General features: G+C 36.9%; 1 protein-coding gene across 4 annotated transcripts; it reads right to left on the minus strand.

The window, feature by feature from the left end:
• Positions 1 to 1,309: 1,309 nt before the first annotated feature.
• u2af2a (U2 small nuclear RNA auxiliary factor 2a) lies at positions 1,310 to 27,008 on the minus strand. Of its 4 annotated transcripts, none has more exons than XM_028822198.2 (11): positions 26,661 to 27,008; positions 10,555 to 10,684; positions 10,335 to 10,438; positions 10,045 to 10,196; positions 9,578 to 9,694; positions 8,760 to 8,898; positions 6,980 to 7,059; positions 4,853 to 4,975; positions 4,173 to 4,259; positions 2,992 to 3,243; positions 1,310 to 2,855 (listed from the first exon to the last, which is right to left on the minus strand). In XM_028822198.2, the coding sequence occupies exons 1-11, from the start codon at positions 26,707 to 26,709 to the stop codon at positions 2,721 to 2,723; spliced, it is 1,368 nt and encodes a 455-aa protein (XP_028678031.1). In that variant the 5' UTR covers positions 26,710 to 27,008; the 3' UTR covers positions 1,310 to 2,720. The 4 variants fall into 4 exon arrangements, with proteins under 4 accessions (XP_028678031.1, XP_028678028.1, XP_028678030.1 ...); XM_028822195.2 differs by having other exon boundaries at positions 4,173 to 4,280; positions 26,661 to 27,007; XM_028822197.2 differs by having other exon boundaries at positions 10,335 to 10,441; positions 26,661 to 27,007.
• Positions 27,009 to 27,523: the final 515 nt, after the last annotated feature.

A 27,523-nucleotide genomic window follows, 5' to 3' on the forward strand; every position in this document is an offset into this window, starting at 1 on the left:
TGTTTGTGGCACGAGCTTCGGCTCAGAAATTCTCTTGAAGTAATGGCTGCTTCTCAGCTTTCAGGTTCCCAAAGCGAGCGAAGCTCATCAGCGGTTAGGTTTTAGAGAGACAGGTGCAGCTGATCTGAGAGACACTGTGTAAGTCACTTCCATTTACAGAACCTGCACCTGCTCACAGGCACCTTATTTCACTCCCTTGAATTCCAGCTCAACCCCCAAACTGCTGGCACCTGCATGCCTAAAGGAGTCTGCAGAGACGTCAGTGCAACTCTGAATTGCACCTTCTCTTTGTTAAAAGATGAAACACGGGGCTTAAATGGACATTACAGCTGGAGTTGGGACATTTTCTTAAGAATGCAGGTGAGGGGTGCAGCTCAATTTCTGAATCCGTTAAATCTGCTGTCGCAGAAGGCCTAGTGTGCCTTGAAAGCCTGTAAGGTCAGCCTCTCTAAACCTACAGGAATGCATGTTTCCTTTTTGACTGCTGCAGGTGAGCTGAAGCCAATTCTAGCAAGTATAGGGCACAAGGCAGGAGTACTACCTGGACAGGGTGCCAGTCCATCAAGGTCAAGCACAGACCAAATTCACATCACCAATCCACCCAACCTCCATGTCTTTGGACCGTGGGAGGAAAGCCACACTTACATGGCGAAAAGAAGCAAATGTAGGTTGGAAAAAGGGTGGATGTTCTATTTGGAGAGACGTGTCACCTGGCTACTGCTCCATTAAAACTATACTATAACATGGGCTTTTTCTGCTGGCAGTTGTGAACAGGAACAGATCATGAAGCTTCTCAGGTACTTTGTCTACATCACCCACTCCTGAGATGATCGATTGCTCTCTTGAATGTTATCTGTAAATAATCCTCACATCGTTTGGAAATTACATTATAAACCTTCCCTGACTGATGAGCCGCAATCCTTACTTCCTGAAGAAAATTGAACTTTTTTTTTTTTTTTTTTTTTTAAATATAAAAATGTTACAAGAAAAATTTCTTCTGCTTTACTTGCAGATGGTACAACTTCAGAGGAGGTCAATTTATGGCCAAGTACAACTTTAATTGTACTCGAGTTTAATCTTAATGGCCTACCAGAAACCAGAGTCATAAGGATAGGGAGCAGAGCAAAATACCAAAAAAAGACGACGCCAAACCAGACTTGGTCTTCTATGAATGAACCCAAAAAAAATAAGCAGAAAAACTTGAATCAAGTACAGCATTACAGACGTACCGAAAGAGAAGCATTCAACACCACCCTTATTAAACAAAAAAAAAAAGAAAAAAAAAAAAAAAAACACCTGACACGAAGGAAAAAGTTGTAAAATACACCAAAATTTTAATGAGTAAATTTGATTGCAAAAACAACAAAAAATAAAATAAAAGTCTATTGTGTTTTGTTGTCTCAACTTGACACAAGAAGTTTAGGTTTAGCGAAAATTTACGAAAAAAGTGAGCCATCATCCTCTTCAAACAATGCTTGTGGTCCTCAAATAGCAAGAGAGAAAAAGGGGAAGAAACGGAGGCAGGAAAAAAAAAAAAAAAAAGGGTATTTGGTTTTTTGTTTTATTTGAAAGATTAAAAAAGAAAATTAACAACTGAGCATTTATCTTTTTTGCACAGCTTTAAAATGTCAATTGTACAGCACAGGGCACTCTCTTAAAGACACTTTCACAGCTTAAATAGGAGATGTCTAATAGTTGGACAGAAGATAATGGAGCCCAAACAAATTCTGTACAAATCATCATCATCATCATCACTGATCTACCTGTGCTATTTTGACAAATGCAACAGATTTCCGCAAGTCCAGTCCATTTCAAGGTGGAGCCTCAACCTCATCACAGACTACGTGCATTGGATGACAATCAGACCCACACTTCACAATAAACACAGGCTAACTCGTATGAACAGAAAGTCTACATCGGAGCTGAAATTACCCAATTAACTGAATCGAGTGCCACCGGTCTTGCTGATTCAGCAAATAAAGCAGAGAAAGTCCATTTGCCAAGTGCCCAGCAGATGGTTCTGAGTAAATAGCACTTACAATGAGGAGGAACTTGGCCTTCTTAAAGTAACTATTTTTAGGGGGAGTTGGGGGTGGGTAGTGTCGGGGGGGGGGGGGGGGGGACGGGGGACTAGCACACACACACATTGAAGCACTAGTTTAGAGAGCTAAATGTTAAGAATTTTTTGTTTAAATAAAAAAAAAAAAAAAAAAAAAAGACATTTCTGAATCAACAAATGAAGACAGACATACAGGAACACCCTGTGCTGTACTCCTTCCAAAAGGAAAGAGACCATTGGGAATAATTAACATTTATCTGAAAAATGTATTAATACTTCCAAAATATCCCAAAGTCAGATCAACTTTCAAAACCAAAAATTCCCTCTGCCTCAACACCCCCGACCCCCACCTAACTGGACTTGCATAATTTGGGGGTTTGTGGCTGAGACATCAGTCTGTCTTAAGGATTACTAACAATTTATGTACAAGTAACTTTTTGTAGGCATTTTTTTGGCCATTAAAAGAAAAGCCCACAACACAGAAACACAACTGCTCTAAACAAAGACAAAAAAAAAAAAAAAAAGTGTCTGATGAGCAATGTTAACAGCACATGGTGGCTTTGAAGAATGTTTCAGTGCTCCCGCTTCCCCTTTCTCTTCTGCCACTGCATTCACTTTGCTCTTTGTTATCCACAAAACCAACTCCATCATGTGGCTCCCTCTACCAGAAGTCGCGACGGTGATAGGCATCAGGGTCACAATATTTGGTCACCACAACTCTGTTTGCAAACTTGCGCCCTGTTAGCCCCTGCATAGCCTTCTGGCAATCAAACACAGATACAAATTCTACAAAGATCTGTAGGAGAGAGGGAGAGAGAGAGAGAGAGAATGCAATTTTACAAACGGCATGTGAAAGTACTTCGAAAACCTTTTACACAGAACATTTCAAGTTCAACTTAAAAGTCATATTAAGCAACCCCTTGAGTTCATACCTTTCCACATCCAGGTACCTCAAGTCCATCAACTGGCCTTGGGATTTCAATTGACTTGACCGCACCATATTTACTGCATTCATCCCTCACATCTTCTACTATCTCCTCATATTCTTCATCGTCCAAAAGTTCTTCTGGTGCAACCATGTTCATAAGACAAAGTATTTCTGTGGGCAAGCCACCCATCTGAACCACTTGTGTTGACATAAGACCCGGCACCTGCAAAGTCACTGGCGTCTGGTTTATGCTTGTCTGCATTGGAAGGAAGGAAGGGAGGGAGGATGTAAGACCACCATAAATGGTTGATGTTCCTGTATCACATTTACAACACCTTAAGAGAATAATTTGAAAGAATTTTCTTTGGGTAACAGACATCAATGAAAAGGCTTAAGGGGCACCAAAAAAGTGCTACTGAAAAATGTACCTTTTCCTTAGATGACCCTTTCCCAAATTGAGTAAACTACAGTCATTTACAGAACTGTACTATAAGTCAACATCCCAAAGGTAGTCCGTGTTAAGCACTGAACAAAAACCCACAAGCTTTACAGGCCAATACTGCAGTCTAAGCTCTTCACCCTTTAAGGGGTTTCACTAAAGGACTGCTAATTTGTAGGATCCTTAGGTTCTCTGAGATAAGAGTGGTTAGAACCAAGAACAAATTACTGAAAAATAAGTAGCCTGATAAGTCTTGCTTCTAAATCTTAAGGCTAAAATATTACCAAATGTCTCAAGTACAGACACTGTATGATCTGATATTGCTTTAAAAACAAAAATCAATACCACAACACACTGGAGAAAAATGTTTCCTTACATATTCTGTGAAATCTATCAATCCCCTCACTAAAATTCTCTCTTGTAACTCATATTGTGTAAAGCACTTTGAGCTACATTCCTTGTATGAAAATGTGCTATAGAAATAAATGTTAATTTGTAAAATGCTTAAATATGATTTTAAGGTAAGCTTCAACAGGCCTACTTTCTTGCAGTGAACTTGAGATGAATATGTCAGTATATGTGAAATTCAACAAATGTGTAAGTTTAAATAGAGCAACTATATCAGCAAATATTTAGAACAATACTTACATCTCTAGCCAGTGTATTGGGAAATCAGTAAATCAGTAATGTGTTATGTTAAAATTGTTTTGTAGAGTGACAGGTCACTACACCCAGTTCAGGCTCACCAGAGTTGCATTCTTGGCTCCCACGCTGGCCCGTTGCACAAGAAGCTTCTTGTCACCAAGCTGCATCCCGTTAAGGCCCGCAATCGCCTGTGAGAGGGAACAGTGAGCCTTGAAGGGTTTAACATCAAGACAGCTAGTTATTATACATTCATTATGCAGGCTTACAGAACAATATTAGTAACAGCAGCATCTGAAGGCTGGGAGCAGAGTATTTGACAAATAAAACTGTCCTGCAGCTCACAACTGACAACTGAAATACAGTCTCATGTAAGCCTTTCAGACAACAATGCTCACCTGCAAAGTGTTAAAAATGTCCAAAGTAGAACCAAAAAGTATTTACCTGCCCTGCAGGCTTCCACCTGCACAGTGCTTAGAAGCAAGCAGAGGGCTAAACACAGCATCCAACAATAACCCTTGAGGAAGACTGCCAGAATTTAAAGAAACTCCAAGTAATCAGCACTGCTGCTACACATAAGCACCAATCCAAAAAGGATTGGAAAAAATCAGAAGGTGGGTATTGTTTGTAAAACGGTAAAAAAAAAACAAAAAAAACAAACAAACAAAAAAAAACACACTTTTCCAAAGAATTGCACACTTAAAAATAGTCATACATTCTATCAATAGAAAGAAAACCGACAATGATTGAGGTTAAAAGGCTTTTGTCAACGCTGAACAGTTACCTGGTCTGTGACATTGACATCAACATACTCGCAGAAGGCATAACCCTTAGAAAGGCCAGTGGCACTGTCTTTGACCAAGTTGAAGGCCTTCAGAGGACCAAATGATGTTAAAAGTTCCTTCACCTAATTTAAAGAAGATAAAAGTTGTGTTAAACAAAGACTTTAAACAGTGCTCTTCAACTCCATTCACAAAGATAAAACTGCACTCTCCCAAATTTGGTGTCAGATGATGAGAGTGCTCAGCAAATAGATCTCAGTAAGAGTATGCAAAAACAGGACCAGAAAATGATCGACCATACTATTTATACTTGAAAACAAAAAGGCAGGAATTGACAGAGATAAGCAAAATGAAAGTTTTAAATGTTGAAGTTGAATAAATCAATTAATACTTTAATCTTCAAAATGTTATATAAACATATTAAAGTGTAGCCCCGCACGGAAAATTACAAGTTTCACTTTTATTAAAGGCCAAACTCTGGTCCCAATGTGAAAGTTCAGCCAAATGTGAGCAAACAGTTTGACCAGTAACAAGGCAAGGGCACAAACCTGTAATCATTCCCCCTGCCCATTTCAGACAGTTGCAACTCGGCTTTCGGCAAAATCATCCAGCCATACTGCTACCTTCAGCTGTATCCGCAGTACATACCCTTCCACAAAAAGGGAGACAATACTGAAGTGGGTAATTAGTGATGAACTGGTGTGTTACAAGTTAGCAAACGGAGATGCTTATTTATCTGGGAAACTATACGAGGAAACACTAATAGATTGTTCTTTCTGAAGCTCAAGTGATTTGATAGGCTACATCAATAGCTTTTATTGCATTTATTTCTTACCACATTTATATATCATTACTGCTCTGATTGCTATCAATCATTTGCACCATGCAGAAGAACTTAATTTTAGCAAGTGGATGCCTGTAAGACATTAAAGCCTGCTCAAACCTACATGAGAAATCACGATTTTTGCAGAGGATTTAACAGGGAAATTAGATACTCCAGTATTAACCACGATTCTTACAGGTTTGTCCTATTAATTTAAGCCTGATCATTTTAATAAAATCTCTGCTCAAGAACACTGCACAAATAAAATCTTTTTGTTTCAAACACCATGGACATGAACTGAGAAGAAACAATCTAAAGCAACTGAAAATAAAATTTCAGTAAGACACCAAAACATTGTAAGATTTCTTAATGTAGACTAATTCATCCATGACCCTGTGGTAAAAACTGACTATGCCATCATCAGCAGTTAAAAATAAGCAAATTAAAATCACAATGATCAACTAAATGCATGTCAAGCTATGTTCTGAAAATGTCAGTAACCTATTGAAATGGAAATAAAGTTTCAGAGACTAAGCAACAAAGCAGCATTAGCGATTCATTTAGGCTACAAGAAAAGGCAGTGATGCAGCACACTCTTACATTGTGTCAAAACTCCCAGAAAACATCTTCCTTTTAAAATATCAATATACTCAATGCAATACAACATAACCACTAAAACTGCATAAAGTTTTGTGTATTACACACTAGGACAAACAGCAACTCATAATAGCCATTTGCAAAGAAACAATACCAGTAAACTACATAAAACAGCAAATGCTATAAAACAAACGGACATATTCCAGAGTAAACAAAGACTGAAAACCTGAGCCAAATCAAAATACTAACCACAAACACACACACAACTAGAAATTGTCCCTAGATAATCTTGTTTTGCAGGCTCAATTTACACTTTAAAAACTGGTAAATTGGATAGGATTCTAATAGTGAACGGATGCTAAAAATCAAAATCCAATTGTGTCAACGCAATATAGTCATCTATATTTTGTTTCTACTACTGACAACTTACAGAGATCAAAATGTTATCATGCACTTTGAGATTCCTAAACATAATATCCAAGACTCTTTAATCTAAAACTGGCTTTCTGGTTGAAAAATATGAAATGGCTTGTGTTAATTGGCGCAAGAAATTTTTTACCAAAGTTATTTAGTACCGTTTGCTTACCATATTTTAAATTATACATATGTAAATGCACATACATAGATATTAACTAACCTACTCATATTATCACTGAGGGTCTTCTTTACATACTTATTATCCCTTTACAGGGAAACCAATCAAACTCACCTGATCATCATTCAGATAATTAGGCAGTCCTCCTATAAACAGTTTATGGGCAGAGTCCGGCACAACAGTCGATACAACCCCTAGGCACAGTAAGAAGTACAATGTTATGTTATTATACATTGAAGGCGGTCCACCTAACTAACACACACCACAAATAATACCAAAAAGAAAGTTACCTACAAACCTACCCTGCTGGTTAATACTCTACAAACCACAGGTAGGTCAATCTCCAAGACTGTTTTCGCACGGTTCATAATTTCACTTCATAAATGAAAGTGTCCTTACTGGTCTGCTGGCATTAGCTACAAAATACCCAATTACTAAATATACTTCAAAACAAAAAAGCCCTACCTTTGGAAAAACATTTTCCCCAAGAAATACTGGCATGCATGCACAAAGGAATGCAAAGCTCGGTTCGTTCTCCACAGAATACAAAAGCATTTAAAATTAAGGTATATCTTTCTTTAGAATGTAAGGAAATTGTTAGTCAGCACTGCAGCCAATTTTTAAAATATCTGAAAAAAATTCTTACCCGGTCATGTATGTTAGGATGTGTAATATTGTTGTCTTAGTTTTGAGCTGACTGTATGGATCAGAATATTTTTAACTGCTGCACGTAATGTCTCAGCTGTTGCAGCCAGTGGATTTCTTTCTTCTTGTGGTTGCATGTTATTTCGTAGCTCTTAACTATTATTCTATGGATGCCTAACATAAAAATATACACCAACCCTGCACACAGGCAATCTCTACTATCTAAAGACCACAATCTGCATTTTTTGCACCACTTTGTTTTACAAACTTTATCCAATTCAATTAAGCATTTTCCTCACCATTTTTGTCATGGTCCCAAGCCACATAATTGAGTGGGGTTACCAGATACATTGCAATTGGAAATTCTTGGCAAATTGTCAAAAAAACAAGATTAACACAATGAGGCTATCACATACTAAAAAATATGTACTAAATGCATCAAGTATATTATATATTACTGAGTATTATTACCCTTAAAGTGCTACCTAATTTTAATTACCTTTCACCTTTCCATTTTTTTTCACCCAGGTTAATGCCAGGTAATTTAGCAATAAGCATTTAAAAATCAGGGTATACAGGATACAAGGACCTTATCTGTTACTCTACACAACACAGATGGAGTTATTTCAATGACACATTATTAATTTTAGGACTTGTGAGTGAATTACAAAGAAATTAATATGAAACCCAAGGTTGACAAGTTACAATCTTGGGAGATTTCCATCATGAAGCATCCAATATAAAGATTAAACAGCTGTTTCCATGATGGACCAATCAGCTTACCACAAGGAATATTTTTGCTGTTTCTACAGATAACATTACCACAATTTGTTCAGTCCATCACAATTTATATTAACATAAATTAGGGAAAAGGTTTTTTACTTATAAAACATCATTGGACTGTTTATACAGCTAGCCCACTGCACTGCACCTCTTGAAGGAAGAAGTGACCAAAAGGATCCTACAAACATTTAAGTCATTATAATTATTGCCTGATGGAGTGACATGTAGTTTTCTTATATGAAGAACACAACCCTTGAAGAGCAGATGAATGTGAAGTGTAAAAAAAACAAAAAATAAATTTAAAATGATTTACTACAGCTTTAAACATTATATATATCTCAATGAGGGTAAACTACTGGGGACTTATGGTTTTGTGCAAAACAAATCTTATACATATTCATGACTGGGTTCAAAGAGCACTCTGTGTCAGGCATGTAAGAAAAAACATACACCAAAATGTTCTTACCTGGCACATACACAGATGGATTCTCACTCATCCCAGGTAAAGGCTGATAGTCATGAGGACGTCTTATTTTGAGTGACTGACCTTGGAAGATGATCCCATCAAATGCCATAGCTTGGGTAGTTTCATCAACAGAACGAAACTGTCAATCAGAAGTTGATGAATTAGCAATAGATGCCAAAGAATAGAGACTGGTACAATTTCAGGAACATTAAGAAACTTTTTGAAAGGAAAACGTACTAAAAAACAGGACTAAAATAATGGTAACCACATTTAAAATATGAAAACATTTTACTCAAAATAACTATTCAAGTCATTTAGCTATTTTAACATAGGCATATATAAGCTATTAAAAGAACCTTAACAAATATAGACAATGTTTAAAAGAAAAAAAAAAAGTTTAACACAGTGAAAAAATTTACACTGCTAAAATGTAGCTTTGAAGTAAAATAGACATGTTGTTCATACAACACTAACTATATAATAATACTGCTCCTCTTTAGTAATTTTAGAGGCACATTTAAAGCATTTCAGACAAAGAAAATTTTAATAATCTGACAAATTAATCTGACCACATTCTCCTTTCCTATTAGTTATTGGCTTGTGGTGAGGTTTAACAACCTACCTTTACCAGCACCCACTTGTCTCATTTTAATTTGAAGTGCCTCTCCTTGACATTTGCTATCAGTGAACAAATAAAATAGCTTTCCTGAAGTAACTATTAATACTCTATGCCAAAAAAATGTAAGTGATATTAACACAAAACTGCTTCTATACAATTATAACTACAACCACAAAGATAATGACTATACGAGACCTACCTCAAGAAAGGCAAAATTTTTGTCCTGGTTAATTTGCACAGCCAACACTGGGTTTCCTGGTGCCTGGGTCAAGCCTCCCAATCGCATTTGGGCATTGAAGAAATCCATCATGGCCTCCTGCAAAAGTCAACATAACAACCACCAATTAAGTACTGTGCTTAATTTCTAACACGAAGAATGAACTGAATAACAATTAACCATATGATATTAAAATGCGATAGGCCCAGCTAGTTTCAACATTGAGAAGAAGCTACAACCACACAGTAATATGGTTAAAATAATAAAAAAAAAGTTGCTCCCCACAAACACCACACCCGTTTGTTGGAATTTAGAGTATCATTAAATAAAAGTATACTTAATAGATGAAAGAAGATTATAAAATCTAAATGAACTAAGAAGGCCCTAGTCTATAGTTAGGTGCAAGAATACTAGAAGTTAACTGCACATGATGTATTTAACATTTTTACCTCTGTGATTCCAAATGGAATATTTCCCACATACAGCCTCCTAGCTTGCCTCGTCATCTGACTGCCCACCACAGGAACAGGGGTTGGAGTTACTGCTAAGCCGTCTGGAGTCATTGTAGGAAGAAGAGCAGTGGCTGGAATCTGACCAGCAGCTTTAACAAAAAAAGAGCAAGTTCTTTATCTTCAAACCTCTGAACTATGAAGACTGTAGCACAATTCAAATACCAAAATTCCTAGAACTACATAACAGGAACATGGGAAAACATGCATGATAAAAAAACTGAACTTACCCTGCATAGCCTTGTACTGCATGGGTGTGATGTGTTCAAAACCTGGAGGAGGCACATCCCAGTACTTTTGAATTTTCTTCTTTTTATCACGGTGAGGAGAACGACTACTGTAAGCAGAATACAAGACTTTAAACTGCAGTACCTCATGACCCACCAATTTAGTTTCTGGCTTCTATATAGATGAAAAAAAGAATGCAGAGGGCCCACACACAACAATTACCTTCTCCTTCTTCTATCTTTGGAACCACTTCGCCTTTCTCGACTCCGCCTCTCTCTGCTCCTCCTTTTCTTTTCCCTGCTTCTGCTACGAGAGGGACTGCGACGTCTGTGCCGATTCTCTTTGTCACGCTCTATTACAAGAGAACAAAGTCAGAAATACTGAAACTTAATAGACCTGATGTGGAATAAAACACACCCTAATGACAGAAAAAACGTTTAAATGTTTCACACAAATCAAAATGTCACAATTTAATGTGAACAAGCATTAACTTTTTTTACCAATAAATATGTAAAGACTTGCACACACAAATCAATCATAAAATCAGACAATTTGTATTTGATAAGAATGTGCATTAGGATATTTTTGTATTCTGCAATATTGCATCTGCATACCGTAGCCAGAAGATTAAATAACTACTTAAGAAGAAAAAGAGAAAAAAAAGGGTCCCCAAAATAACCTCAAAATTAGCTGAACATCTGAGGTAGACGTTTACTAGATAGAAAACAATTTTAACTCTAGGATGAAAGCAAACAGCAAGAGAAGTATTTTGTATTTCATTTCTATGGTTTTCTGAATGTTGTAAGGCAATGGAAAATGTGCAATGGAAGGGTAGGGAAATGGTGTTTTTAATAAAAAAAAACACACACAACTTTGTATGGGAGAATAATACTTGTATGGTACTTTTATGGTATTTAGGCAAAGAGAGTAACACTGGCACAATTATAACCTTCCTATACTATTTGGGCTGCTTTATTTAATATGTATTTATTTTTGCTTAATTATTAAAATAGTAAGGCTCTTCATCCCATTACCATTTTTCACTCCATCACTGCACGAAGTAATCTCTTTTTAGTTATTGCAGCTTCTAGATGATAATCAGCTGCTCTACTGGCTGGTGGACAAATAGGCAAGAGAAATTTGAATTACTCTCTTATAAAATTAGCCAAGTTTTATTTGAAAGCAGGCTACCTACCCCAATGCCCTCTCTTTACAAGATTTTTTTTCCAGATATAAAAGATAGCTTCATGTTTAATGCATCACATTATCCAATGTCAGGCCACATCCGAGGGAACATTTGGTATAAAAATAAGCATCACGTGCCACATTTCCAAATGGCCACATTGAGGTTTTTTGCAAAACCTTGGCTTCAGTAAGTCCTTTTAATGGGAGTCTCTTGAAACTAGCATAACAAAATGGCTCCCAAAGACATATGCTCAACCTGGTGTTTCACAATTTTAGTCTGGTGTATTAGAAGAATGGTAATTTTGCTTTGAATGCCATAAAACCTAAGATTTTAAGTTATTGGGTAATTGTTTTGGTTTTTTTAAAAAACACACATTTCAGCCACCTTTGAGAGAAAGCATGAGGATTATTTTAAATCCTTGACTTCTTACTGCCAATACACGTCTAAAGAGGCTTAATTTTTTACGTAGTCAATTATTTTATAAAATACTGCAATAGATGTGCCGCCACCAATATTTTTGTCTGTTCCTAGTATTTAACACAGGACCCGTTTTTTCTGTTACAATTTAGTTTAAGCCTTTTACATTTTTAAAAGCCACTAAAGTCAAACAAAATCGATCAATATGCTTATTCACAATAAGAGCAGGACGGGAATCACTATTCAGATAGATGTTTAAAAAAATTAATTTTTATTTTGCCTAGAATACTTTAAGTTATTGATGTTTCAATGTCCAATTAAAAACAATCTATAGCAATCAGATGAAAGCCTAAAATTGCAAAGCTCAAAAACAACATACTATACATTTATGAATATCTGAGGCGGCTCTGGCAGACAACATATAAACTAGATTGAATTTACATAAAAAAATAACTTTTTGGAGCTGAACGTTGACAAATGTGCAGTTAAAAAGCATTTTCTGGTGTAAACTGAAATATACATTGATCATCCATCACTGAACACTATCAAGTTTTAAGTGCACAGGGCCAAATCCTAGTCTGGCAACATTAGTTACATGACTGAAACTAACTCCAGATGGGTCCCACTCTAGAGGGCACCACTTACAAACACACAAGTCTAAATTATGCATGTTTTTGGAAACTGGAAAGAATACTGGAACACCATATAAAGTGCTTAATACACTTAGGGAGAATGTACAATCTCCATACAGACAGGTCAAGTTGAGATTTTAACCCAGGATCAGGTTTATTTTGAAAACAAGTTTAATACCTAAATAAAGTTATTGTACACCATTTAATTCACTGTTTGTGCTGGGATAACTCATCCCCACTCTGTTGCTATCAACGTTAGGCTTATAGGTGGGAGTAAGATTTGGTCTGTTGTACTACAGGTTTACATTTAAAGGCACTGAAATTTGAATAGAGCAAGTCAAGCCTGATTTGTTCATAAATCTAAAATTCTAACTTAAGTTCATTCCGATGTCCCTCCGTTTAAGTCAACACCACTCAAAGGTCAGAATGATTAATTGATTAGAATTTTAGTATACAGCGAATAATTTCAGCTTCTGCATTAAACAGGATTATTTAACTTGTCTTCCTAGGCAGTAACACTGGACACACTCAGTATTTCAATGACAGGATAACACATTTTAGTTTTAATACTAAATGTGCTCACTTTACACTACTGCTCATGCACTCATTTCCATTCCCCTTCCTGCCTTTTCCACTGCATCGGTTCATATCAGGTGAAAAAAAATCTGTAACACACTATACTAAAAACAAATTTAAAAAAAACATTCAAAAGCATTGCTTGATCATAGGTAAAACTTTCAAGCTTTCAGTATCTGAATTAAAAATTAATACAAAAAGCTGGTTTAAAATTGCTTGAATATGTAAATGACTGAGTCAACATTTGATACTTTATTTAGCGAGAGATGAAGTGTATATTATATATATGTGTGTGTGTGTGTTAATGTTTAATGCAAATTAAACTCCACATAAACTCGAACACATAACCCATAAAAAATGAAATAATTATACTCCAGGATAAAAGTTATAATGTTCAGCAAATAAGTTACTGTGCAGAACACAGCATATTTCTGTACTCTTTCATTGTTGAAAACAAACATCCTTTGCTTTTCAAGAGGGTTAGAACCACCTCTTCCCACCCACGCAATAGTAAACATTGCCCTTCGACCTTCTAGGCATACTTAAATGACTCCACAAAAATCAAAACATTTTACTTGTAATGTAGTGTATGGTCAGCATTGCCATTTACAGGTATTGGTAAAATATTTAAAGAGATCTGAAATTTATGAAACAAGATTAGTGTGCCATCAAGACTTTCTTTAATCTATGCAGTCTGTATGGAAAAAGTATTTGATATTATTGATCTCATTGTTAGTTATTCATATACAATACCTGGAAAAAATGATTGAGCACACCCCATGCACAGTAAGAGGTCTTTTGGGCTCAGGTTTTAGCAATTACTCCATTAAGATTTTTTTTCTGAATTGTACTGTTGAACAATAGTTGTAAATGTCATATTTTCCTAAAATAGCAATGTTAAAATAAATAGATGCAGCAACTACCATCCTTTCTCCTGATTCATTCACCTGGAAGCAAGATACAAACTATTACAATTTAAACCATAACACAGGTAAAACAATTAATTAAAAAAAAAATCATACAACTCTAACTGCCACCATAGGAGGAGTGTGTCCTGTGATTTGATAGCACCTTGTTGCCTTCTATTTTGTCTGGTGCTGTAGGTACAGGTGTTGTACCACATGACCCTGGACTGAAATTAAGTTACAAAATGGATGGAGTTAACAGGTTAACTTTCCTGGCAAACAGAGAAGTGCTGAAACATAAATAAAAGTGTGCACTAGTTAATGGATACATCATAAACACAATGCATACAAGGACTGTGCTTACACATACCCATACTGATGATTGGAAGTTAGGGCTTTTTTTTTTTTAGTCCCCACTGTTTAAAATTCAATAGCATTCTATACACAATACCTCAACAGAACAGTAAAATCAATGTATATTGATTCAATCAAAAGAATCAAACATTTCATTTAAAATCAGTGGTATTTCAGACCAGGGACCAATTTGCTAAAGTCAAAAATACAATGGACCGGCAGTCAGGCATTATCTGGACTTTTATATTTTTACATCCCTACCTTTGGACTCAAAAAAGAAATAATGGAAACATTTTGAGGGATTGGTCAAGGAATTTAATGGTAAGTTGGTTTCTTGATTTATGTCAGTTCTGAAGATGTAAATGTTGTAATCACTCTTCCTGAGGCACACAATTTTGTTTTTATTACGGTACTGTTACAACCTGATTTTTGTGGTACAGGGTTACCAGGCTGCTGATAGGCGGGATTTCCAAGAGAGTGCAACATGTGATGTCATTACCATGATGGTATAAAGGTCATCATGGCACACTTGCTGTCTGTCCAACTGTGTATAAATCAAAACGTAAAACCACAGCATTATTATTTTAACAATCTCTCTGATTACAGTTCTTTTCTTTTAACTTTGGTTAATGTCAGCTATTTTGTCTTAAACTATGTGAAATAACAGTCAATAACCAATACATTTCTCTATTTACTACCCTGTCCCACATTCTGGCCATCATTTATTTGCTTCCTGTCTTCCCAGTTATGACCTTGGCTTGTTATTGCTATTAAGTTCCATCTTCGGAGTCCCATGTTTTTGTGTATGTGTTTTGTTTTTTTTAATGCTTGCCAGTCAGTACATACCTGTGTTAACTGTAATATTTTTTTTTGTTCTTTATTTCACCTTATACAATTTATTGTATTAGGAATTTGCACACCCCTTGGGGTCAGAGCACAGGGTCAGCCATTGTACAGCACCCCTGGAACAATTACTGGTTAAGGGTCTTGCTCAAGGGCCCAGCAGAGTAGGATCTCTTTTGGCAGTGACGGGGATTCAACCCAGCAACCTTCTGGATACCAGCACAGATCCTTAGCCTCAGAGCCACCACTCCGCCCATTTTTTTTACCAACGATATTCCAAAATATTCAAATCCAATCCAAAACATTTCAAAACCCTGGATTTCAGCCAGTCATTCATAACAACCCTTCAGCCTTTATGAAGATGATACAAGAGCAGCTTTTTGACAGGGCTAATGCAGCTGAAAAGTCACACATGACCAGTCACATGGAATTAGTGAATTAAAGTATTGCAGTGGCCAAAGGTGGACTTTACCCAGACTGACAAGGTGAATTTAAGAGGGAAACCCGCAATGTGACCACTGAACACTGAAGTTCAGCTTTAATGAGTTTTAAGAATTGCTGAGCAAGAGACAGAGAGGAGGCAATCCAAACAAGTGAACAAGAGTAGAGGAGTGAATGACAGTGGAGCAGGAAAGATCAGTGCTGAAGCAGATTAGTACAGCATTGTCAAATTCAAATCCTGGAAGACTGAAGTGGCTGTAGGTTTTTATTTCAACCACTTGAACAACTAACCAATGATTGCTGCAAACAGAACACACTTGCTTTGTCATAGTTTTAATTGACTCTTTCAGGATTCAGAGCCATTTTTTTTTTTTTTTTTTTTTTTAAACTTAACTTGCAGCCAACATATTAATCATGTGGCATATCTGATCTCCTGATACTGGGGCTCATCTTAATACATAATTCGCCTGCCTCCTCACTCACGTCCGTCCGAAGCCAAATGCATAGTCGCCTTCTGCGCACGTCCAAAGCCGAATGCGAAGTCACCTTCTGCACAACTGCCCGGAAAACCTTACGAGACCGACATCCAACCCCAACATCGCAGCAGGCGGCGGATTTACGGCCACAAAAATTCAAAGAGAAAGGCGACTTCGATTAAAGCTCTAGAGGCCTGAAAGGCGATTTCGACTACAGCTCGAGGCCTAATTACGCATTCTGATTCAATTACGCATTCATTCAATACACCTATATCAGGTTTGTGATGCTTATACCTATTACTATTCCATATTGTACTGAAACATTCATCATTCACTATTATACAATAGGCCTGGAAAATTCATCAACTAACAGTACAAGCCTGTACAGTAATGAGTAAAGCGGACTACTATCATTACAAAACAACTTCTGCGTTACTTATCATTTGTTCTTCTTACACTGCTGACATAAACTCGTGCCCGTTTCATCTTACGTTGTCGAAACGGACTCTTTGTCTAGTAACAATATAAAGCCTTTCATTTATTTGCAGCATGGCATCAAATACCAGCTGTCACTATCATTAAAAGAAACAATCTGCAAAAAAAGTTTTGGATATTTTTGATGACCTGCACTGCACTGTCAGAGTAGGACTTTGAGCTGTCAGAAGGAACAGAAGGAAGCGACATTAAGAGGGCAGCTGAATTATACACAAGTGTGATGGCTGACAAGGGGATCACCATTACTCCAATGTTTTTTCTTGCTAGGTGCTTCCACATCATGGTATTGTTTACATACCAGTGAGCTCCTTTTTACTGATATTGCAAGGCACAGATTTCTTACCAGATGAGAAGCTGAAATAAATAAGATGTTCTGTTCTTTAACCCTTCATCATTTTTACCTCAAAATGTGATTAATGTCATTGTTTGTAAATGAAGTAATGTACCTAATTTGTAACAAGGCACGTAATGTATTGGATTATCAAGTATTTATATTATCAAATCATACTGATGACATTGATTAGTTGTTGCAGCCCTACTGCATAGTTCAGATTTTGAAGTAGTGAGTCAAAAGATGTAACAACTGCATTATATTTAAAAAAAGCAACCACAACAAATTTTACTGATACCGTTAAAGACCCCCATTGTTCTCCCTAGAACATTTTAGCTGGACATGGCCCCCTAGGTTAATTTTACAAGCCACCTTGCTGCTGCTGCTCTCCTGTTTGCCACAGACTAAGACAACATAATGGAAAGCTCTATTGTATTCATCTCTCAGTGCCACATCTTTCCCAAAGGTTTACATCTCCAACACAAAATAAGTATGCACATTAAAAAATCTAACGCTAACCGACTGCAAAAACAAACCAGGCTTGTACCGAGGAACTGTAACAAGGAATCCGAAGAATTTACAGAAGCTCATTACTTTTTATTTGGCCATGCAAAACCAAAAGTATAGAAACTATATGGAACAGGACGGAGGGCTACACATATGTATAAAGATACATGAGACAAAAAAGTAGTTACAAGTAGTCCCTGACACCATAAGAGAGTTGTGTGTCTTGTGATCTTAAAACTTTACTTTTGCAGGTCTGGGCACAAACCGAAGTTTTAAAAAATCTAGATATGGTCCAGGTAAGAACAATAAAAAATACAGTAACAATATGTCCTTGTTTTGGTATGGTGTTTATCTTTTTTGACACTGCAGTGATCAATTTCTACTCAATACTGGAAGCTATACAAGGCTTCAGTGAGAAAGGAACATCTGTCACACAGTCCTCCAATAAGAAAGGTAATTGAGTATTTGGTTATGTACTGCCACCATTACTATAGAAACATTACCTAATGTCAAAAAGACACTGGGAAACAAAATTGATTACTAGTCTTAAATCAAGTCAGATATTTGAGGACACCTTGCCACCATTACCTATTTAAAAATAACGTGTTTTTGAAAAGTGCTTGTTTATGACATGCTCAAAATAGAAAATAATAGCCCTGCATCAGAAATTCTTTATTTAAATTGTAATTAACTTTCATATATTACTACAAAAATGGTCTGACCTCAGTTCAGCATGCCCCTTTAACATTGGTGTCTAATGATAACTGAAAAGCCAGTATCACTTATGTGTCAAAAGCCAACAATAAAAAAAACAACCCCGTCATAAAAAAATACAGCCCTGGTTCCAAAATGTTTAATTTTACTTGTAATTAACTTTCATATATTTGCACAATAATGGTCTGACCTTAGTTTAGCATAATGCTAATGACAACTGAAAAGCCAGGATCACAGATTTGTCTGATTCACAAAACTAAACCATTGAGTAATATGTTATCTGGTTAAAACAAAAATGACTACCACTGGAAATAGGAAGGATATATTTGTAAATACACTTCGCATGTATGCACAAAGGAAAAGAAATCAAGCTTAAAGTAAGAGGGGCTGTGTTGCTAGGTGTACAGTAAGGATCATAATCTGTTCAATAAATTACCTCAGTGTACAATGGGCAATAAAATTTAATAACCAAATGTACCACAATTTTACAGTTAAAAAAACATTTTACGCAGACTGAGTGACACACATTCATTAAAAGGCAGAAAAGGACAGTTGCTCTTGAAACGTCCTACTGGAATTGCACATGCAATCCAAGCAATTCTCAACCCATTTACTTGTAGTGTATTAGCCTATATCACTATTGCATTCTAAAGCATGTGTTACTTCATTCTTTTATATTTTAGTTCAATCTCTTTTAGAAATCACCTTTTTGGTGAAGTGAATATAATGGGTGAGAATAGTAGAGTATATTCAATGTCATAAACATTTGCAAAATAATACAGTGAGAAAGGCAAAAGGTGGGATGGTCTTGACCCACCAGCTAAAGATCCAGTAAAAGCTAATTGAAATGCATGGAATGTATGTATACTATGGGTGACTGAAGTGTGTTTCTTTGTGCAAGATAAAATGAACATTCTTCTAATGTAACATTCAAACGAGAACCATGCCAAAAGAGAATTACACATACAGAAAAGCCAAAAAACCTGCCTCCAACACAAACAATCCTAGGCTAACTCCCAAAAAGGTAAAATCTTCAGGTGAGGGTTAAGACTGAATGTTTACAAATATTTAATGTAACCTAACTTGTGCCTAATGCAACTGGGATAGGCATCAGCTCTCCTTTGACCTTAACCAAGAACAGGTGGGCCAGAAAACAGGTGGAGGCCATTTTGTAAAGGTGGCAAGTATGATACTAGCCAAGGTAAGTAACTGCGCTTAAAAGTTTTTTTTAGACTTGCCATTAACATCACATTTTTTCCAGTATGTTCATAGTAGGCTAATGGCAAACATCAGTCAGTTATAACTGAAGTAGAATGGACTCCAAACGAGTTGAAAACACTAAATCATGAGTACTATAGAAACAACAGGTTATAAGGTAGAGTGTCACGAGTACGCTACATTAACCAAAGCATTTACTTAGGAAAGGACAACCCAAAAACTACAACTTAAAAAGTCTAAACAGTATAGCAGTGTTCATGTTGAGGTTAATAAGCTGTAATACAATATCGTTTTAAATTCAGAGAGATTACTTATGGTGATGCATGTTAATCTGAGGTATATCATTGGGAAGCATAATACATATGGTTTTGAAGACTTGTGGAACTTTTCAAGTGACCTCCAGACAGAAGGTCACATTTTATAATGGCTGTCCTATGTTGGGTCATGATGGGGAATGATTGCTATGTTCAGTTTCTGTTGTTACCTTTAAAATGGTTGCTTATGAAAATGTGTGGTATTTTAAATGCTGAAGAAACTGACAATTAACAGTTTTTCTCGAGTAACAACATATTTTTGGTTTAGGCATTCACTTAAATGAATAACAGTATAAGCACATAATAAATCGTGTTAAATTATAAAAAAATATATACTAGTTTACAACTAGTGTAAAAACAACTTTCTAGGCAAAACTTGGAAATGCAACTGAATTACTGAAAAAATACTCTAAGTGATGTTGAAGAGTTGGGATGGCTACTGTTACATATCCCTGCAATATTAACCATGAAACATTCACCTCTCAGGCCTTGTGAAATGCAGACGTCCTCCACAATTATTGGTACCTCAGTACAGAGCAGTAAAAGAAAAAAAAAGCTATACAAAAAAAAATTATTAATCAACTGTTGCTGAAATATCTCAAACTGGAAAAAAAAAGAAATCCAAGCTTCTACTTAAGTAAATTTATTCTATGAAAAACTACTCAAATAATTTTTAACAAAATGATACACCGTGATTATTGGCACTCCTGCATTTAATACTTTGTACAACCAAACCCACTCACCCCCAAACCAATGGGGCCAATGAAACATTATGGGGTCTTCTATAACGTCTTAAAGCTGGAAGAATATAGAGCAGAAAATCAGACCATTCATCTTTACAAACACTCCATATCATCCAGGGTCCCAGATCCTCTCTTGTGCCCTCTCCTCTTCAGCTCACCCCACAGGTTTTCAAAGATTTTTTAAAATTGGTGTGGGGACTGACATGGCCACGGCAGAAGCCTGATTTCATGTTCCTTTAATCATTTTGTGTTGATGTGGACATGTGTTGTGGATCACTGTGCTGCTAGAAGATACGACAACCCCGTTTGAGTTTCTTGGCAGAGGTAGCTACATCTGAATTTAAAATCTTCTGATGTTTAATGGGGTCCATGATGCCATGCACCCCAATAAGGTTCCAAGAGGCATTTGGAGAAAAAAACAGACCCATAACATCACAGAACGTCCACCATTTTTGACAGTGGAGAATCCGCATCTTTTGATACTTTTCTTGTATTTTTCCAAAAGTAATCTATGTGGATTTTTTTTACTCTCTCTTACCTTCCTGTTCCCTGTGTGTGTGTGTGTGGTAACAGTTCTAGTTGAGACAAACTTTTAAATTATTCCGCTAACTGTAGATATGGACATTTTCAGGCAAGTACAAATTTTTGCATAGCCATTCCCCAACTTATGAAGATCCACATAATGTTCTCTCATTTGAATTTTATGCTCTCTTATGAATGAATAATGGAATTTGGCCCTCAGTGAAACAAAGTCATGGATAATTGCTTTAAAGTTTCTAAACACTCATCAACTTAAGTCAGACAAAATAATTGTGTCATATGTTTTGTTAAAAATAATTTCTTGATGGGGGACAATTTTTTCACAGAATAATTTTAATAATTCTTTACATTTATATAGCACCTTTCTCACTACTCAAAATGGTTCAGCGAGTGGGGAGCCACTTCAATCACCACTAATGTACAGCACATGGATGATGCGACAACAGCCATTTTAACGCCAGTACACTCTCCACAAATTAGCTGTTAGGTGGTGAAGTGATGGGAGAGATAGCCAGTTACAGAGAGGAAGTGATTATGGAACCATAATAACTAGGCCGTGGTGGACAATTTAGCCAGAATATTGGGATACATCCTACTCTATATGGAAGATACCCAGGGATCTTTCATGACCACTGAGGGTCGGGACCTTAGTTTTACATCTCATCTGAAACAGCACAATGACCCCATTACTGCACGGAGGGGCATTGGGATGCACCAACAGACCACAGGGTAAGCACCCTGCTGGCCTCGCCAACACCTCTTCCAGCAGCAACCCAAGCTTTTCTTAGATGGCTTCCCATCTAAATACTTCAAATAAAGGATGGAATACTCATTTTTTGCAGTGCAAGATTAAGGCAATTCACCAAAACTTTTTTTTTTTTTTTTTTTTTTAAACAACTCTTTTTGCACATTTTTGCCAGAGGTGTCAATAATTGTAGAATGGACAGTAGGTGCATTTTGCTGAATTACAGCTATTTATATATTAACTACACTCAAGTAAGCATTTCACTATGCACGTGACATTAATGACCGTAATATAAAATTCTTAAAACTGCTCAATTCTGGAGTCTGGAGCCTATGCTAGTAAAAATATACATGAGGTAGGAATCAATAAGCGTCTTTAGGATGTATTAAAAAAAAAAAAAAAGAAAAAAATGCTTCCAGGAGAAAATCCTATGTAAACACAAACAGAATGTGCAATTCTATTTATTTATATGTTTCTATTTATTTCTATGTTTATGTTTATTTAATGTTAACTACCATGCCAAACATTCGGCCCTACATTTACTTATTGTTTATTTTATGGCATATACAGTATTATATATAGTGTATGTTTTTTTTTTTTTTAAATTTAAAATTACTCTGATTTGTTTTATACTGCACATGATGTCCATTTTACCTAAGTTTTTTGCCTCCATACTCAGGTTGGACAGTTGGGAGACAAAGTCAGAGAGGCGAGATTGCGTTGGTTTGGACATGGTGACCCGTAACGGGAACAGCCAAAAAAATAAATCAAATTTAACATCCTCAGTAAGATACTGAACTTCATTACATTTATTATTCCACTTCACAAAAAAATTAAAAAAAAACTGAAATGGGCACTTTAAAATGACTTGTACAGCAATAATGCCCAAGAGTAAAGCTTTGCATGATAACACTGGCCGAAATCAGGCTTCCTAGGTTAAAATGGACATCTACATATGGAGCAAGAACTAATCAAGCTGGAAAAGTTCATGTTTGGCTGCAACATTCTTCAGGGAAAAGAAACTAATGGAAACAAAATGGTCTGGTGCCAGGGGAAAGCAGCACAGTGTAAGTATTCTTTCAGGGAAGACACGATTCATTCACGCCAAGGTTCCCTAAACCTGTTTCTAGGAAGCAAGTTAGCTCAGGAATAGACTTGACGTTACACAAGACCTTCCATATTGAATTCCATCCCTAGACAAGAGACTCTAGTTAACATACAATCAGAATACTGATTTAACATTTAAATCTATAACAAAGAGGTCTTAAGTCCAGCTACACAGTTATTAACCCATAACACAACCAAGACACAAACACATAAATCTCTGGTTAAAGAAATACAAGGAGATGACTTTTTCACCCAGAAACACATTTTCTCTTTAATGTAAATTACGGCTTTATAATTTAACATATTAATCTTGGACATGGCATCAGTTCAACTTAGGAGCACAGCCACACACACACACACACCCAAAACTCATTAACGAACCTCAAATGCACATCATTGGAATTTGGGAGGAAAACAAGGAAGAAAACCTCAAAAGACACAAATAATTCTCATGCCTGGATGCAAATAAAAATCTGGTGCTGCTGCTTCACAGTATCCCAAATTATTGTACCACCACGTTGCCCTAGATAATGCTCCAAATATCAAAATACGGAAACAAATCTATTCACTTGGGATATGTAAATCACTCCAGACCATAAAGGCAGCAAATTAAACTGGAATGTATGAAGTGCTAAAGCAGATTATAAATTAACTGATGGGAGAGAAAATCTAACTCAAAGTAAAATACAAATAGGAAGAGGTTGGTATATTTTAAAACTAGAACCCTGTAGATCAGGGAGACTCTGAAGTTCACTTCTGTAATATCACTGTGGCTACAGACTTTCATTCCAACCAGTATCAGAAACCAGTCACTCTTATGTCTCATTGATCTAATTGTTTAGCTACCCCCCCTTCCCCCCGTTTCATATTTTCTATTCATGAAAGTGCTTTAATGTATTTGCTTTTAGAGAAAATTCAGAAATGTGCTTTCTTTGTTGTAGTTTTAAAGACTTACATTTATTTGACTGTTATTAGTTCAACTCACCATATCTCTGAGGAGTTTGCTCCTTAAAGGAATACTCAACCCAACAATGATTTTTGGTACAAGTTATTTGTCTAAAATATTTTAGAATAATAGCCCAATTTTTTTTATTTTATGTGTTCATGCTGAAAAATACGTTTGACATAATATAAGCCGATAGTGACCAATGCTGCACATCTATTGAAAAAACATCTTGCATTACCGGTCTCATATAATCTACATCTGTTATCCAATCACTTTCTCAAAATGTGCAAAATAAATGCTTTTTTTCCTATTATTAAATAGTACTTACAGAATCATCAGCATGTATGGAAACCAAATGACTCAAGGGAGAGACTATATTGAAGACAACTTGACGAATGACGGGGAGATTGGTCTTCATGTCACCGTCTTTTGCTGCACCAAAGAGCCTCTACACCCAGTTACTATTCAGGGAGTACATGCAGGAGTGGTGCATTGCTACAAGTACTTGGGGGTCCACATAAATGACAGGCTGTCTTGGTCTCGAAACACAGAATAACTATATAAGAAAAGGCAAAGTAGACTCTCTTAGGAGACTGCATTCCTTTAATGTGAGTACAGATATCTTTCACATCTCCTACAACTCTGTGATGGCCAGTGCAATTTACTACATTGTGGTGTGCTGGGCTGGTAACATCACCTCAACAGAAGCCCACCAAATCAACTAATTAAAAGAGTAAGCTAAATTTTGGAATATACTCCAAACCTTTTGCCGGTTAGCAGAGTATGAGAGAATGAAAACAAAACTGAGTATCACTATGAAGAATGCAGCACATCCTCTCTCTGGTATTCCAAAACTGAGGACTTTCAGCCAATGAGTTATTCAGCACAGAGGCTCCTTCATACCAGCAGCGATATGCCTGTATAGTGCCTCACTTTAACTACCAATTCAGAAGTTTTCTTTCTTTTTAGTCATTCTGGCATAGTGTGTATAAATATATTCCAAGTTAAATGTGCCTGACTTCCCCATGGGACAAATAAAGTTCTATCTAATAAATTATTAAATTCAAATCTGACTGAAGATTTTTACAGAATATGCTACAGGATGAAATACTTTTACCACAAAATTCCCATTATTTAAATTAAGAAGAATACAGTTTCCTGGAAAATTGTGTTTTCCAATGACCATTAAAACAAAGCTAAGATCAGTAACTAGGAAAAGCATGAAATCATCTGCAGCATGTTTTACTTGTGGGCAATTGTATGTAGCATATTCAAGAGTAAGGACCCCCCCCATGAAAAAATATTAGACCTTCATCTTATACAGTATATAGCACTATACCAAAGGCCAGTTGACCTAAGAAATTTCCCAGACAAAGCTGAGTAGCACAGCTAGTAAATCATAAAAAGCTATACCAAGCAGGCCAAGTTCAGTCATGCGGACCACCTTAACATCTCATCCCAAACACCTTCTGTTTTTAACTGGACTCCTGCCTTTATTTCACAGTTTCTGCCAGAAAGTACAAAATGGGTTTGCCACATTTTTAGGGGAATATATGTTCTGCTCATTTAAGTATTTTATGTGCCCATAAGTGAAATTCATACTTAAGTGGCTGCTTGCTTTTAGTACTTGGAGTCATTTGCACCAGTGTCTTTACTGCTCATCACTAATCATTAGTATCTGGATACAATTAAGACAGTAAACCCCACAAGCAAAGGCGAATTAAAGAGTACGATAAAAGGAACATTTACATGCATAACAAAAAGTTAAAATTTCTTTGTTTTTCATGTAAATATACTAGCATTTACTTCTGGACGCAAAACAAGGTGAGAAAACGACTAACTAAACAAATGGATCATTCACAATTAAGGCTGAATCATTTATTTGTGAAACTGGTCGGAGTGAAAACCCGCAGCCACAGTGCAACCCCAGGACTGAGTCTCGGATGCCCCACTATTGGGGGGTTGCATGTGTGGGTCGTTCTTCCAAAAGGTTTTCATTTATCCATTTTCTGGAACACGTTAACAGTATAACGTGAAGCATAAACATCTGAGCCACAATGAGTTCTCACTTAATTTTTAAGGACTGACTGAAAGCGAGGGAAAAATAAACAAATCTCTCATTTTATTACAGTAACTAAAGGACTCGACTAAACGAGATCTTGATACATTTAGGTCGCCAGCTAAACAATTAAATGCAAAACTCCCGAACCCCATCCCCACCCCCCTCCCGTAAGCCACGGCAACTTCCCGCTTGGTGAAAGGCGCTCGAGAATAATGCAGATTTGGTCATTAAGCGGAAATAAAGCTGGATGTGCTAATCCTGACGGTTTCTGACTTAAACATGAGAACTCATTTAAAAAAAATGCACAAGAGTCGGGATGGTAGCCTTTAAACGTCCAGTCCCTGCTCTACGAAGTCGATGGACGAATCCTGGTTTGAAATGACATGCATTGTATATGGCGCGGAGCGCCGCGCAAGCCTCCAGAGCAGGCCCGAGAGCCGTTTAACGAATAAAAGCGCACAGAAGCCCACGTGCACGGCATGTACGGCTACAGCCGAAACTCGACCATCTTAAAAAGCAGTATTACTTCGAGTTTTCGGCCATGCATACCGTTACGGTGTCACTTCTGATGAGCCGATGCGCTTAGAATGCTACAGCCATTGTACCCGAGGTGAGTACGGAGCACCAGCATGGCCTAAGCAAAAAGAGCAACACCCTGTGCGGATAATCCGTACTCGCGGCCCAGGCATCTACCCCACGCTGCCAAAACCACACTCAACCCCGGCCATTTTTTTATCACTACTGTCCCTCCCTTTTCGTCGTCCCAGTTGGCTCACCTTGTTTGTTCTCGTTCAGCTGCCGTTCAAACTCGTCGAAATCCGACATCTTGGCCCTGGCGGCCGCGAATCGTGCTGCACCAATTAAAATAAATGTGTAAAAGTGCGTGCCGCCGATAACTCAAAGTGCGTGTTCCACGCCCGTACCCTGCCCCCAATTTATTCTTTCCTTCAGTCCAATATACTTGGCCTTATCTTTTATTATTTTTCTCTTCTTTTGTGCTTTGCTTGGTTACTACACGTTTCCCTCCGTAACTCGCAGCGTTTTGTCTTCCTCCGCGACGTCTCGAAAAGGCCCAACACGCTCAGCTCGCTCGCGCCGCCGCCGGTGGAAACAAAACCCTCCGCGCGCCGCCGACGAAGTCGAGACTGAAGAGAGGAGCATCGCGGCTTCTGCGCGCTCCCTACACACCCCGCGTGTTGCATTGCTCAACTAGCGCCACCACGCGTTAAGGAGGCCAATGACTATTACATACTGCGCGTTGGAAGAACTGCCAAAAAATTGTCCAGTAAGCTTTAATGTGCCGATGAATAAAATTGCTGTATCTTTCACAGAAATACTATTACTACCACTAATAATAATAATAATAATAATAATAATGTTAATGATAAAAAGTATACATTTGGAGGTAGCTTCTAAAGACTTTGTATATCAAATATAACTATCATTCAGAGCAGAGCTAAGAGTTTTGCTGTCCTAGGCGATGTTATAAATGTCACCCCACAACCCCCTTTGCTTTGAGAGGAATCATCACTGAGGGTTTTCATTTCATAAAGTAAGTTTTATTAATAAAATGTATTTTTTATTTTCAATATTTATTTAAAGTAAGTTAAGACTGTTATATTTAAACTATTCCTAAAAC

This window comes from Erpetoichthys calabaricus, chromosome 16, assembly GCF_900747795.2.
Source record: "Erpetoichthys calabaricus chromosome 16, fErpCal1.3, whole genome shotgun sequence".
Lineage (NCBI taxonomy): Eukaryota > Metazoa > Chordata > Cladistia > Polypteriformes > Polypteridae > Erpetoichthys > Erpetoichthys calabaricus.